The sequence below is a fragment of the Scardinius erythrophthalmus genome, assembly GCF_964197995.2.
Source record: "Scardinius erythrophthalmus genome assembly, chromosome: 24".
In the NCBI taxonomy this organism is placed as follows: Eukaryota; Metazoa; Chordata; class Actinopteri; order Cypriniformes; family Leuciscidae; genus Scardinius; species Scardinius erythrophthalmus.
Window position 1 is genome coordinate 21,676,099 of NC_138244.1, and position 16,923 is coordinate 21,693,021.

A 16,923-nucleotide genomic window follows, 5' to 3' on the forward strand; every position below is an offset into this window, starting at 1 on the left:
ATTTATATCACCTGTCGGGGGCCTGTGTGGATACATATATCTTGAGACCATTGACCCGTGCCATTCAGCTCTCTGGCTCATTTATTCTAATTTAACTAGTTGACAAGTATGTCCTCTGTACTTTTACATGTTCAGTGGATCAGGACATAGTCAACAGTGTTGGAGTCAATTTTCACATGAAAATGTATGTTTAGGAAGCTACAGTATAGGAAGCTACTTACTGCTTTTTAGTATGTTGATGTGATTTCAGATGTTGCATATATTTTAGCATACATATCGCTCAAGTCAAGTCACATTTAAGCATTTAGCATTTTATACAACACAGAATGATTCAAAGCAGCTTCACATTAATAAACAGGAAAATAACAAAGTTAATGTTGTAAAATTAATCAATGTAGCAGTAAAGCAGCTCTTTAGAGTTTTTTTCAAATCAGTTCAATAATTTTGTCAATGCACCAGTTCATCAATTATGAAGCAAGTTCAATTCAGCTATAAGCTGCTCTAGTGTAATTATTCCACTCAGGTCAGTTCAATGTTGATTCCATTCAGTTCAATAAGTGTCGATGATGCAAAGTTATAGTGTCTTTATCCAGCTCAACTACACTGAAGAACCCATGCATCCTTGGTGCCAGAATCTGTGTGGGCACATTTGTTTTAGCCATAAACCTGGCGGTGAGTTTTGCATGGAAAAACATCATTGATGTTTTCGTTAGAAAACAGAAAAATGTATTAGTGTCTACATGTGAAATTTTGAAAAGGTGATGTTCTACAAAGAGTGCAAGATAAAGGCCTGGATAATAACCTTCCTTTCTTAGGCCATTGTTCAGTCCGTACATCCTTCAGATCTGTCTATTCGGCTGTCTTCGCTCTGGGCGACCACATATAGCCATCTGTCAGTACCAGCTCAATGGAACATTCAGCAGCACAGATTACCATAAGCCAAGACTGTTCGTGGCTGCAAAGGAAGACCTGCTTCTGTACCATTGCACTCTATCTTCTGCACTTAACACTGACCCATTTACAATGCAGGCCAGGCAATTGGCGCATATGGTGCCTTCCGCTGATGCAATCTGAAATGGGCCGAACACAGAGCCATGGGGGACCTCGGGCATTATCTCAGTGTGGATGTGTGCTACCCATGCATTTATACCCTCTTTCACTTCCTTCCTTTATTCGCGCTCACAATGGACCACACTGGTGGCCTTTGGTTGCGGTGATGTCGTTACTTTCAGCTCACACATTGATGCCACAACTTCTGGCAATGGCAGCTGTCCAAAGCAGTGGGGGGGATGTAGGGGGTAGGGTTTTGTCTGGATCCAGCGCTAGTCGCGTAGACGATTTGCACGTGCTCAGCTAGCGCTCTGTCAGTGGCCACACTAAAGATTATGATGTCATGCTCATCCAATAACAAAGAGTTTCCTGAATTCGTCCCCCATCCCACCTCCCCCCACTTATACACCCAGATAGCTCCAGCTTTATCCAGGACTTGCATTAATCACAAGTGTTATCCTCTTTACTGAGGGAGATAATAAAAGCCACACAGCCTCTAGGCTCGGCAGTGGAAAGAAATAGGGAATGCAGCGAAAGAGTGACCCAAGAAAACAGTGCCACTCTGTTAAGTTCAGATGGAACTGGTTTTGGCCAGAAAATCTGAATCAAAGTGCCTATTTTTTTTGGAAACAAATAGCACACAAAGGCCCAGAACTGACATGCTCAGTGCCAGCACCATACTAAAACATATGAAACATATTTTGAAGAAGTACCCAAAATATCAAGAGATTCCGAATAGTTAAATCATGCCATGACATAATCTAAATAATCTATATAAATTAAATATAGTTTAAAACGCATTTGCCAAATTCGTAGAAACAGACCTTTTGTATTCATGTTGGTTTCATATGGTAATGAAAAACCATGACCCTAAAAATTTATAATATAACAAAATATTTACTCACACCTTGAAATCTTAATCATTATTTTCAAAAACATTTTTAAATATATTTTTCAAGGCATCTAATTTCCTGTTTTATGTTTCCTGTATTAGTCTTTGTTCAAATATTGTTGTTGTTGCTTTTTAAAGAAATAATAATAGAGGATTATGCCAAGCTACTTAATATAGTTTCCTTTTCAACAATTTCATTCTTTTAATGAGGCTTTTTTTCTTCATTACTATATCAGGACAGCTGTATCGCCCTGACATTTCTCAGTTTTTGCCACCCAAAAAATAAATCTATCCATCCATCCATCCATCCATCCATCCATCCATCCATCCATCCATCCATCCATCCATCCATCCATCCATCCATCCATCCATCCCAGCATCTTCAGCTACTGGCAGGGGACACTGGATGGATGGCCAGTCCATCACAGGGGCTCATACACAGACATTTACACTCTCATTTACACCTACAGACAATTTAGTGTCTTCAATTACACCCAAAAAATATCAAAATGAATTTAAATTCCGAAATGAAAAACATGCTTATCATAGAAGAGGTTTATTCAAGTCATTGTAAGTGTGAATTGTGTAAATTAATAGATGGGACAAAAAACTTGCATCTAAAAAAACAGTTGAAATGGGTTACAAAGAGCGTGCAAGCCAAACCGGAAAAGACTGCATGCATGACAGGTCGGTCACTCATTTGTGAACCTGAATATGAGGAACTGACAAAATTGATTTCATGAACCAACAATCAAAAAGGCAAGCTGTATCTATGCCCTCAAAAAAAGCGTGTTGTGTTATGGTGGCTTTGAGACCATGACTTTGCTTTCAGTGTTCATCACTGGTGTGACATAAAATTTCACTGCATTCCCTATGCGGCATAATTTTTCCGGAAAGCGAGGTGCGCAATAAAGGCGGATCAGTTTTCGCCATTGACCTCATCAGTAATGGCATGAAGTTTTACGTGACATCTGTCCGTGGTTGGATTTCCCCCTAAGAGTTCAGTCAGTTTCACAGAGTGCCTAAAAATATAAAGACTTGGCATGCCAGTCGGGCGGGAAAAATGATGTCATATTCGATGTAGAAGTCATGGAAAACTCAAGTCTCCAATTTCAGAGCCTCTGATAACCAATAAACCTACAGTGGTCCTCCAAATTTAGAAATGAGCAATCTGGGAAGATCAAGGGTAGTTGCTCGCCAGAAAACATCAAGACCCCTGATTTGTGATCTCAAACATTTTCTTCGACTTCATACTGACTGTTGACTACTACACCTAATTACAAAATCATTTTACATAAGGAAGTGTCAAATACTATATGTGCATATGAATTTGCCTGCAGATGTTGCAAGTTGGCGCCAAAAGCAGGGACTCTTTAATGGGTGTTCACAAGTAAACATTAGTTCATTATAATATTGTGAAGCGACATGGTTGTGAAGTCCACACAAAACGAACAGCATTGTAAACTGAACCCTTCAAAGGCTCGCAGCTGTCCGCGTACAGACATCAACCGCCTTTGGATGTCACCGATAGTTCCCCAATTCCTTGATTACGTAAACTATCCACACATTCTCCCAAACACACACTTGATACCTTGACCTTTCCGTTGGGTTGGAGGAGCTCGGTAACTGACACCTTGTCCTGCTGAAGCCTCCTCTTGACCAGTTTGGAACAGCAGACGTTGACGGCACCGTACACATGCGAGGCGTTGTACTCCGAGAAAGTCCGACTGTCGATGACCAGCAATCGCCCGGCTCCACGCTGGAGCAGCCCCGCCAGGCGCTTGATATCCATGACGCTGCGACGACCCTTTTCCCCCGCCATGGAGGTACCCAGAAGCCCTCTCTGGATGAAGGTTGCTCACAACGACAACCAAGGCAGAGGCGGCGGATCAGTGATAATAAAATCACTGACACGGGTCACAAAGAGACATCAAGGTGCGCATGGTGTCTGAGGAAAAAAAAAAGCAACAGTTTTTTATTGTTTTATTTCAGACCGCACATCGCAAACAATCATAACTGGGCAAGGTGCATCTCGTTTAGTTTCTTGGTCACATAGTTAGGATCGTTGTCTCTTGTAAGGTAAAACTACACAGGACAAAAACAAGTTTGTTCCTGCTTGTTCTTCTTTTCAGCATATGAGCAAACATTACCTGTCAGAGCAAAGAGCAAACATTTGTGAAAATAATGATTGATAATCATTTTACATAATGATAATGAAAATTTGTTTTTACATTTTACTTGACGGTTACACCACATGTAACTTTTAAAGTCATTCAATTGAAACATTTCTTGTAAATGGCATTTAGTTTTGGTAACCCTTTACAGAAATGTCCCATAAGTTAACATTAGTTAATGCTGAGTTTCACAAGCATTTGTGAATGTGGACTGATACACTAAACAGAGGTTTGAGTCTACTTTAAAGTCTGGCTACAAAGTCAAAATAAAACACACATGCACAAAAAAAAGAAATTTTTACTTGCATGTCATGCGACCATTAACCGACATCAGAAAACTGTAAGCTTGCGAATGTGTCGTTAAAATATTGAAATATTAACACTCAGGAGGTACTTCGAGTAAATATTTCAGGTGTTAGGGGTTCAGCCAGCAAAAAAATGTGTTAGCTTAAGTTAATAAAATAATAAGATAAACATTTTGATTTTAATAGTAAATTAGTAAATGCTGAAATGAAGTTAACTTGCTAACAAATGGAACCTTATTGTAAAGTTTTACTAAAGTTTTTAAGAACAATATGAATCTAACATGGATACAAAGAGTACAGTTATTCAACCTCTAAAATTGCTCTCTGTAAACTATTTTTTCTTGCATTTATCATAGACGCTGATATTTGTCACTGACCGGGTGACCCTGTGATGTCACCCAAAAATGAAAAGTCGGTCAATAATTTCTCACCCTCATTTTGTTCCAAAACCGTAAGACTTCAGTTCATCTTCAGCACACAAATGAAGATATTTGTGAATAAATAGATGGTAAAACTAATCCATCTGAATCGAGCAGATTAGTCCAAATTTTCTGAAGAGACATGGATCGCTTTATATGATGAACAGATTTAATATATGCTTTTATTCACATATAAACAATGATCAGCGAACACAAACGGAAGCTCAACCGAACCTACTTGACGCTTGAGAACAAACGTCTTGAGGAAGCTTAAACGTGCTGCGTAACACGAGAATGAACCTCATTGGTTCTTGCTGAAGTTCAAACGTGCTGTGTAACACGAGAATGAACCTCATTGGTTCTTGCTGAAGCTCAAACGTGCTGCGTAACTCGAGAATGAACCTCATTGGTTCTTGCTGAAGTTCAAACGTGCTGTGTAACACGAGAATGAACCTCATTGGTTCTTGCTGAAGCTCAAACGTGCTGCGTAACTCGAGAATGAACCTCATTGGTTCTTGCTGAAGCTCAAACGTGCTGTGTAACACGAGAATGAACCTCATTGGTTCTTGCTGAAGCTCAAACGTGCTGCGTAACTCGAGAATGAACCTCATTAGTTCTTGCTGAAGCTCAAACGTGCTGCGTAACTCGAGAATGAACCTCATTGGTTCTTGCTGAAGCTCAAACGTGCTGCGTAACTCGAGAATGAACCTCATTGGTTCTTGCTGAAGCTCAAACGTTCTGTGTAACTCGAGAATGAACCTCATTGGTTCTTGCTGAAGCTCAAACGTGATGCGTAACTCGAGAATGAACCTCATTGGTTCTTGCTGAAGCTCAAACGTTCTGTGTAACTCGAGAATGAACCTCATTGGTTCTTGCTGAAGCTCAAACGTGATGCGTAACTCGAGAATGAACCTCATTGGTTCTTGCTGAAGCTCAAACGTAATGTGTAACTCGAGAATGAACCTCATTGGTTCTTGCTGAAGCTCAAACGTGCTGCGTAACTCGAGAATGAACCTCATTGGTTCTTGCTGAAGCTCAAACGTGATGCGTAACTCGAGAATGAACCTCATTGGTTCTTGCTGAAGCTCAAACGTGATGCGTAACTCGAGAATGAACCTCATTGGTTCTTGCTGAAGCTCAAACGTGATGCGTAACTCGAGAATGAACCTCATTGGTTCTTGCTGAAGCTCAAACGTTCTGTGTAACTCGAGAATGAACCTCATTGGTTCTTGCTGAATCTCAAACGTGCTGCGTAACTCGAGAATGAACCTCATTGGTTCTTGCTGAAGCTCAAACGTGATGCGTAACTCGAGAATGAACCTCATTGGTTCTTGCTGAAGCTCAAACGTTCTGTGTAACTCGAGAATGAACCTCATTGGTTCTTGCTGAAGCTCAAACGTGATGCGTAACTCGAGAATGAACCTCATTGGTTCTTGCTGAAGCTCAAACGTGCTGCGTAACTCGAGAATGAACCTCATTGGTTCTTGCTGAAGCTCAAACGTGCTGCGTAACTCGAGAATGAACCTCATTGGTTCTTGCACATCAAGCGAAAATACTTGAGCTTCCGTTTATCACAACTGATGTGTGAGTTGATGAAAGTTCATATGTTAATAAAAGCCTGTTCATTAAATCTAAACTAAATCTAAATTAAATCTGTTCATCATATAAAGCGATCAATCCTCTTCAGAAAATTTGGACTAAACCACTCAATTCATATGGATTATTTTTACGTGTTCTTTATGAACTTTCAGACTAGATTCTACAGTCAGAAGCTTGCTTAGCAAGTTAATTAAATCAAATCACATGTTAATAGCTAGCACTCTGAATAAGAACAAATCCAGATTAATGGCACAAACATTTAAAGCTAACTTTATCACTTCCTCGGGTATTCAGGTTTGCTACCCCCACAGAAGTGCAAAAACACACGTTAAATCTGCACAATGATACAGCACACTTGCAATTCATTGGCCAAGCATTCTCTTCTGCATTTGCATATGTTTCTGGCCTTAACAACACTAATGAAACAGGAACCACCTGCGTTAGGGCAAACTAAGCTCTGGGAGTATGAAAGCCAGCTGCAGCCCAAACAACATCTGCTGTCACACTAAAATCTTCAATAAATTCATCAAGTGATCATATGTCGCCAGTGATCATAACACCAATTCTTAACTGCACATATAGACCCCAAATGCTAAAGTATGTAAGTAAAGAGAGAGTTACTTTACCATACCTTTACCACAGCCAAAATGCCAGTCACTACTGTTTATTTACCTTTCTAATGCCATGTTAGCATGAAAGGCTGTATTCATAAAAAATGATGCTACTGTTAAATTGTAATATAGGTAATGTTTTTAAACTACTGTTTATTATACCATTGTAGATACATTTAATAATTCATTTGCAAATATTATCTTTTAGTTTGTGACCTTAATGTTCCAAATAAAAAGAATGTGATAGGCCTAAATATCCTTCATTTTTAAATATTTAATTCACTGTATTATACAAAAACAGTCATTACTACATTGATTTTTAATATATATATATATATGTTTTGTATCAAATTGTAAGCAACATAACTATATTATGATAAAGTTACCATAGTTTAACTGTAAATCTATGATTATCATCAAACTAATGTGTCCATAATGAAGCTGTGGGCTCATACAATTATGTTTTCCTTTCACAGTATTTATAAGTATTTTATGAATGGCAATACTGATTCTAGCTCAGCAGATCTTTATCGGAAATATGCGATACATTACATACTGACCGTGTTTATATTACAGCCAGAGAGGATGTGACGTTAGGAAACTGAACCAATACAGATTATGTAACAAGACTGGAAAAATGTGCTTTTTATAGCCACGGCTACAAGGATCACATATAGTCTTTTCAGTAATCCTTTTATTGCAGAGGCACATTTAGCCTAAATATTCCACTTGGCAGACTGAAAACAGTTTTATGTGTTCAATGTACGTGCATCTGTGTTGGAGGAAGGCATCTGTGAGGGAGGGAGAGGAATTGTTTATGACTGTGTATGAGTGGGGTGATGTGTTGATCAGGCCTGAAAGAGCAGGAACCGCTTGAGTATGCAATGACCTTCTGAACGCTTCAATCTCCAATCCTCTCAATCCAATCTCTCACTCGTTTACATTATGCAGAGCAAAAGACTAAACCAAGCGCCAGTTGAGGATGAGGGAAGTATTCGTTTGCAGCAGCAACACTGCAGTGGGTTCATATAATCTAATGAATAGAAAGCCCTAACTGCCTTGCAGTAAAACATACAGCCTAGTTTAGCTGAGAAAAATGGTTGTGGTCGCAACCCGTTCAGCACAACACTTTACCATGATTACCAGTTACTGTTATGTAACTGTTTCATTCTAAAAGGAAAGTTGACCCAAATATTCTGTCATCATTTATTCACCCTCATGTCATTAGCTATGTTTCCATCGACCTATTTTTATGAGGATTTTTGGATATGGCCTAAAATTGCTGGGCGTAAATGCCAAGACGTACATAAATTCCTAAAATATGCATTAAAAAATGTATGCGATAAATTGAGGTAGATATTTTTTATCCGATAAGAAGTACAATGGAAACACATTTACCTAATAAATCTGTAAATAAGCAACAGAAAAAACCTCATGTGACTTTGCCTCAACAGAGGATCATGTGATTGGATAACTGGACTAACCAGCGGACCAATCGCATGAATGATTTCGAAGCTGTTATATTAAGGTACAAATCTTGTATAGAATGCCTTTAAATTCGCAACTTTGGATGGAAACCTAGTTATTCTGTATGACTTTCATCTAAAGAACACAAAATCAGTGTTTCAGCTGTTTACAGTATGTCCATATAAAGCAAGTCAATGTGATCCAATATTGTTTCAAAATATCTTCTTTTGTGTTTCACAGTCATGCAGGTTTGATTTTACTGAAGTAACAGTAACCGTAATAATTGGAACCTATAATTAACATTGTTAAAAAGCAAAAACACATAAAAATATCATAGTAGATGATCAAAGTCCAACATGACAAAATATTCTCAAACAAAATATCTCATGTGAGTCGTATTCCTACAAATTCTACTCTACTCTATGCAACACCCGTCATAAAAAAAAATGGTGTTGGCTGTCACCCTCCTCCACTGGCTTACAGTACTAATGGAAGGTTAACCACGCCAAAAGTGAAAGTAGAAAGAGGTAACCTTTCTACTCAAACCGGATAAACATGTCACTCTATGACAAATTCTGATGCTTTAGAATTGGTGCTTTTGGCAGACCAAGGATTTATAATCAGTTTCCTTAGAAAACACCTTCTCATTGAACGCAACAGAGCCTTTGCACATGTTAGTGAGCAACTATGCAGAGATAGCACACAGAACAAAGACAACCAAGGTTGTGGTTAAGGTTAAGGTTAAGCAGATGATCAGGATAAGCTCTCCTCTAACTGCCAAGTGCCAGACTGTAAGCAAGGTTATTAAAGGTTTGGAAATTTAACTAGCTTTTATTTTGTTTTGTGTTTTTATTTGAAGTTTATTTTATGTTTAGCTTTAATGGTTCAAAATTAGTTTTTACTCCATTTGTATTTTTGGAAAATAATTTTGTTTCAATAGTATTTTTTGGTTCCATTCCTTATAACTCAATTATTCAATTTTCCTATAATGGCTCGGAAAATACTTCCAAAAAAGATCCAAAAATGAAAGATTTATTATCATTTTCTCACCCTAATGTCATTCCAAACCTGTGCTTCTTTCTTTTGCAGAATACAAAAGAAGACATTTTGAAGAACATTGGAATTAAACAGTTTTGGTGCCCATTGACTTCCATTGTATAATGGGGAAAAACACTGAAACATTTCTCAGAATATCTTCTTTTGTGTTCCACAGAATGAAGAAAGTCATAGAGGTTTGGAACAACATTTTTGGGTGAATTATTTCTCAGTCTGGTCTGTTGTTTTATATGATGATCAGACAGTCGCTTCTCGTCTAAATGGTTGGTTCTTTTGACAGAATACACCAATAGTCTGAAGTCAGGCTTAAAGGTACAGTAGGCAATTTCAGAGAGGCTAGCAATAGCAAACTAGCTGAGATCCCACCCTCCCTTCAGAGCGTCTCCAAAGCCACGCCTCCTTTAGAATACATGAACGTGCACAGCCAGAGCAGAGTCTGCAAAGCATCACGAGAGACGCCGTTAAACTACCTCATGTCTCAAAGCACATTACTAAAATAATGAACGTAAAAAACTTTGAATTAAGCTGTGACAGTTTTTTGGCGTTGATAGTGTTTCCATAGAAACACTGAGGACATGAACAGCTTTGCATAGGACGTCATGGGTTGCCATCTCGTAATTACGGTAATTGTTGTTTTAGTTCAAGGTGGCTGCTGTTTGTTTGCGGTGCTCGGTGACTGACGTCTGTCTAATTCTGCATTGTCTCATGAAACTCGCTGATGACGTGTGATGTCTGCATGAGAAGGTGTGTGAAGGTGTGCAGTAGGTTGACAGGCAGGTAGGACATCCTATCATTAATTTGAATTCGGACCGAATGCAATAATTGGACAAATATTTTTTTGGTCCTCAGACTTCCACATAAGATATATGTAACTATCTATATATGCTATCAGGATTTGAAGAGAGTTTCAACCAGTTTAACAAAAAGTGTTTATGAAAAACATCGCCCACGCTACCTTTAAGAGATTAATTCTAAGAGATTTAAGATTTGTATTTTAGTGCACATTTATAGTTTATTTAGTTTTCTTTCACTTGTTTTAGTTATTTTCCTTTTTCCTTATTTTATTAAAAAAATTAATAATATGAAAAAAAAAATGTTTTTGATTATTTTTTAGCACACATTTATAATTTATTTAGTTTTTGTTCACTTGCAAATATTTTAGTTGTAATTTTACATAAAAATAAAAAACAAAACTATGGAAAAAACTAAGAATGATGAAAATGTAGGCTATTGAATCTTTATTTGTATTTTAGTGCACATTTACAGTTTGTTTAATTTTTGTTCAAACGCAAAAAAAAAAATACATAAAAAAATGTTTTAATGCATGTTGTCATCTTTGTAATAGTTTTTTGTTAACAACAATAACCTTGAATATAAGTTGCTTCAAACTTTCACTCTTTATCTTTCTGTCTATTTCTCCCTCTCCCTCTGCTGCTGCATTGAGGGAGGGTGATGCTGCAACGTTCAGATATCTGCAGCGCCTTGCAGAATCAGGAGGGAGAGACTGAGGCACACACACAGACTCTCATACACACATTTCTGTGTGTGTGTGTATATATATATATATATATATATATATATATATATATATATACATATATGCATATATTAACTTAACTCTGCTGTAAAGCCGAAACAATCTCTGTTACCTTAAATTATACGCTTATCTCTGTAAAGCTGCTTTGAGACAATCTACATTGTTAAAAGCGCTATATAAATGAAGATGACTTGAATTAAATAAAGGAATTTTTGCTATATAGGACACAAAAGAAGAAAAACAAGCATTCCAGCAGAATGTTTAAAAACATAAACAAACACACACACACACAATCTCCATTTCTCTTCGCACCTCCAGTGTTTCTCTCTAAACAGTTGTAAGTCAAATAATCATCCATCAGTTTCATAATGAAACGGCTCGTTTCACATCACGTCCACATAAACAAACCCAGTGCAGTACGAGAGCGACGCTGCCAGAGGACCAGCCTCACGCAACCAGCATCCCAATATGGACGCCTTTGTTTTGATCACAATCCCAGTCACCATAAGTAACCATAACCTGCATATTCTCACCAGAACACAAACACATGCAGGATTCCAGACACACAATAATCCACCAGAGACCAAAACCTCCTTACCACCCTTCTGTCTCTTTAATCGCTCCACAGGAAGGATGTACAGCCACACCTTGGAGAAAAGAAACCCTCACTGTAACCTCTCCTGCAATCGGACGGTCGATAGCATGACAACAGCCCCCCCGCGGCCCGCAGGATGAGAGGAAGAAGTGGAGGCACGTCAGAGAATAACAAGGCTGACGCTGCATGAGTCTAATGGCGTTCCTTCGGCTTGACAACTCCAGTTGCAGGGTGGGTGGGGGGGGGGGGAGGCTGTGCACTGCAGTTTGACACTGTGTATGTCGAAATGAGAAGGTGTGTGTATTCTCTCGAGACCACCGACTGAGCAGCATTACCTTGCATTGTTCACTGTACAAACATTATTGTTGGTTTAACTTAAAAAAGTAGCTTAAGTTACCTGGTTGCCTTAATTTTGAGTTCATTGAAATAACATATTTGAGTCAATACAATGAAGGAGATTGGTTTAATAAATATAAACATAAATATTATTTTATCTGAACCACATTCATTATCAAAGTTGATTTGACTTTGAAGTTGAAGTGGCGATAACAAATCAAGAAAATAGTTTTTTACAGTACACCTGTCTTGCATTTTCAAAGACGACGAGGTGTGACATGCATTTTTATTTTAGTTGCATTGCATATTTTTCTTATTTTTCATATTTTTTTTTTTTATCCTCACCAAGGCTTCATTTATTTGATCAAAAATACAGTAAAACAGTAATAGGTAAACTAACAATGAGAATGTATTTCACATGATCCTTCAGAAATTATTCTAATATGATGATTTGGTGCTTAATTATTATCAATTATTGTTGGTACTTAATTATTAATAATGGTTCTTATTATTATAAATGTTTTTGCCGCTTGGTATTGTTGTGGAAACTGTAATACTTTTTAATGAATAATATAAATGTAATGCATTCTTGCTAAATCTTCCACAAAAATATTAAGCTAAAACTGTTTTCAACACTGATAATAAAAATAACAACAATAATAAATGTTTCTAGAGCAGCAAATCAGCATATTAGAATGATTTCTGATTGATCATGTGACACAGAAGACTGTAGTAATGATGATGAAAATCCAGCTTTGCATCACAGGAATAAATTACGTTTTAAAATAGATTCAAATACAAAACAGTTATTTTGCACTGTAATAATATTTCACTGATTTACTGTATTTTTGATCAAATAAAAACAGCCTTGATGAGCAGAAGAGACTTATTTCAAAAACACACACAAAAAAATTCGTAATTATTCCAAACTGTTGACCGGTATTACTTTACTTCATCAAAAACACCGGCATAAACAACAGTGGTGCAAAGTGCTGATGTGGAGACAGAGTGAGACTACACAGTTGCCATGGCAACGGAATATAAAAACGGAAAAGGAAAAAAGTTGTCTGGGCATGCGGAGAGGTTGCGGAGGCTGTCGCCTCACATCCCAAAGCAAGAAGCACACCAAACATCTGTTCTATTGATTTTCAGGGATTTGACACTACTTCCGAGTAGCATGTCGGGAAACGTCAAAAAAGAAATCTAATTTTCTCTTCTTTTTTTTTTTTGCTGAAATGGCCCATGACAGCAAAACAAAGAGAAGTGTGCATCTCTATTTAAAGTGACAGCGATTGCTTTATGATGACAGACTGCACCTGAACAACAGAGAACAAACATCGCCGAATGGAAGATAAAAGAGAGCAAAATATCTTAATCCGGGTTATTCATTAACTATATGGATGACATCACTTATTTGGACTCTGTGCCATACGCACGTTGATATAGACCATTGTTCTTTCTAAGCCTGAATGCATTTGTTAATCATTGTTGCAGTGATATCATCTGTTGTGATGAACTGGATTTGGTAACATGAGCCAATCTGCCTTTTACATTATGGAGCAAGAGCTTTTTAGTTTGATAACATTTTAAATCAACACACAAATATATCACAGCATTTCTAATCAATGCATCAATTATGCCCTTATATGCCATAAAGAAAGACAACATTCTCAAAGTTTTCCTCCTGAGACTAATCATAACCATGTGCGCTCACTCAAAAATCATAATCACTATAATAATAAAACACAGAGCAAGATCTAAACCCTGCAGCCTGAGATTAACACTATATATCTATCTATCTATCTATCTATCTATCTATCTATCTATCTATCTATCTATCTATCTATCTATCTATCTATCTATCTATCTATCTATCTATCTATCTGAGCATTCTTAGAACATTCTGTGCTATATTTATGTAATAATAAAGCTAATTTATGGACTAGAGAACATATACATTATAATAACATAATAAAAGCATATGACTAATGTTAATAATAAATTCTCAAAATAAATAACACCATATTTTTATACAAGACAATATATTTTATATATTATATAATGTCAATATCTATGTATTCAATGGCTCTATTAATTATTAATGTAACAATAATAAAAAGTATAATTTGTTATTGTATTGTTTCATATCAATTCATGAAAAAAAAATATAATATAGAAAACTAAATATTTGTATGTATATTACTATTCTATAGGCTATTATTATGTTTTTAAATTATTACTAAAAACAATACTTACAACATATTATTGTTACTGTTAATAATAATTATTCAAACTAAATAATATTATATTGTATATAGGTTATAATAGACGCTATATATTACAAAGTTAATATATATATTTTTTTTTAAATTCAATAAAAAAAAAATCAAATATACATATAAAATATTGAAAAGTATGTTTATTGTTATTTTATTTTTACAGCATGTTAATAGGTTGACCAAACCTTTCAGTTGATCCAAATAATTATAATTAAATGCATATTAAAGTGTTATATTACTAATAACAACAGCATATCATTATTGATATTGTTAATAAATTAATGATACAAATAAATAACATCATAGTTTATCTAGGCCTACATTCAAATGTTACTGTTAATAATTAATAATCAATTACTAAATGTTGTTTATACATATTTATAGAATGAGTTATTTTGTTATTATTGTTTATATATATATATATATATATATATATATATATATATATATATATATATATATATACACACACACACACACACAGTATTATGGACATTATGGAAATGCTTCATGTAAATGAAATGTACTATAAACCTGATGTTGTACATCCAGAGGACACAAAGCTCCCAGACTGCAATGTAGACATGCATGACAATCCTCACTCAAACCAGAAGACAAACATTTAATATAATCTGGCATTACTCCGCATGAGATGAGGATGATTTACAATACCTCATATTTAACAATAAATTGATGATACATTATGATGACCACTGTCTGGTTTAACATGTTATTGAGGCACATAGTTGCCCTCATTCAGACGAGACACTAGTGGTCGATACACGCCAGTACGTCCATCCCCCCAAAAAACACAGTCTCTCTTCGACTATCATCAAAATAAAGCCGTATGCCTAAATGTGAGGTCTCAAATATCAATACGCCCCTTCCATAGCCTGCACTCACCTCCGTTTGCCCGGGTCCCGAGTGTTTCAGCTGCTCTCCATGTAGGGCACTGCGCTCCGATGGGAAGCCATTCGCCAGCAGACGTCACTAGTGCATACTAACCATGAGTCTGTGCCGCTGTCTGTCACACACATGCGAATAACAAAACCATTAAAACCTTTTCATTCTTCTACAGCGCAACTGGGCCAGCGAGTGACGCCGTGACGAAAAGAGAGATAAGCGATAGTAGACATTAGCCAGCCGGGAAAACAGAAGGTGCACTTAGGCACTATAAATGAACTAAGGATGAGGTCATGGTTCAGGAGGGAAAAAAATGCCGTTGACGTCACCTCCAGCCAATGGGAGCGCGTGGCCCTGGGGGTTCGCTGACGTCAGCGCGCTGATCCGCAGATTAAAGGGACACTGAGGCTTTAAAGAGAGAGCGTGTTAGGGTTAGTGCGCACTTTGTAGGTCACTCGCTGGACATGAGATAAACCCGATGCTGAATATTTACAGTTGTTTTGTTTCTTTGAACGAACCAACAAATGAACATAAGAAAGTGAACTTTTAGTGTAGGCTAATACTGTTAGCATTATGCTAATGAAATACTAGTGCGATACTTAAAAGTGGGTCAAATGGGCATACATTTAATGGCAATGTTAAACGGATAGTTCACCCAAAAATGAAAATGTTGTCATCATTTACTCACAGTTTGTTCCAAACCTGAATGAGTGTTTTTTTGTTGTTGTTTTTTTATGGTGAAAACAAAAGAAGATATTCTGAAGAATGTTGACAACCAGACAGTTTATGGACCCCATTGACTTCCATTGTATTTTGTTTTTCTACTATGGATGTCAATGGCTACCATCAACTGTCTGGTTACAGACATTCGTCAAAATATCTTCTTTTGTGTTCAACAGAAGAAATAAACTCATGCATGTTTGGAACAATTTGAGGGTAAACAAATTATGAGAGACTTTATTTTTAATTTTTTGGGTGTGTGTGTGTGGGGGGGGGGGGGGACTATACCTTTAATTGTACAGTTCAACATTCTATTTGCTGTAAAATATAGGATGTATGACAGTGTAGAACGTCTCTAAACGAGCGCCCTCTTCTGGAGGAGGGAGAGAACTAGGCTAACTGTGGTCGTTTTTTTTCTACAGTAAAGGTCTGTCATCTAGCGGTAAAAGGTTGAATTACACATTTTCAATTTACTTGCTTTTCAAACAACGCCCTACAGTGAGCATATTTGCATCGCAGAAGAATTGTAATTTTTATTCTTTTTTTCTATATTTCTATAAATTATAGCCTATGTTGTGTTTAAAAGCATTTTGTAATGGAAATGATTGTGATTCAGTTGACATTATAAGCACAATTTGACAAACAGCTTGACTGGAAAATTGCATAATAAAAATATTCACTTCACAAAATATTATTTTCTTAATTTTTCTTTGCTTTCTTCACACATCACATGTGTTCATCTCAAGCATTTTATTCACTGACACTGCTGTCTACTTCATATGCAAACTTATTAGGAACAAAATTTATTTGGAAGCAATAATTTTACAGATATATGACATAAAACGTTTTTAAACCATAAACATTAAAAATATAAAAAAAATAGGTTATCATTTTTTTTATCATTTATCATTTTTATTAGGTTATTTTTGTTTAATTTAATTTTGTTTTAGTGTAAGATTTTAAGTATGGGTCTGAAATTA

The 16,923-nt window shown here is 36.5% G+C and overlaps 1 protein-coding gene across 1 annotated transcript in view; it reads right to left on the reverse strand.

Annotated features, from left to right (window-relative positions):
* The window catches only part of dusp8a (dual specificity phosphatase 8a), a 45,081-nt gene extending 29,571 nt beyond the window's left edge, over nucleotides 1-15,510 (reverse strand). Inside the window, exons 1-2 of the mRNA XM_081355787.1 lie at nucleotides 15,224-15,510; nucleotides 3,534-3,890 (exon numbers count right to left, since the gene is read on the reverse strand). Coding sequence (XP_081211913.1) covers nucleotides 3,534-3,764 — 231 coding nt within the window. The 5' untranslated portion in view covers nucleotides 3,765-3,890; nucleotides 15,224-15,510. The remainder of the gene's footprint in view (nucleotides 1-3,533; nucleotides 3,891-15,223) is intronic.
* Nucleotides 15,511-16,923: the final 1,413 nt, after the last annotated feature.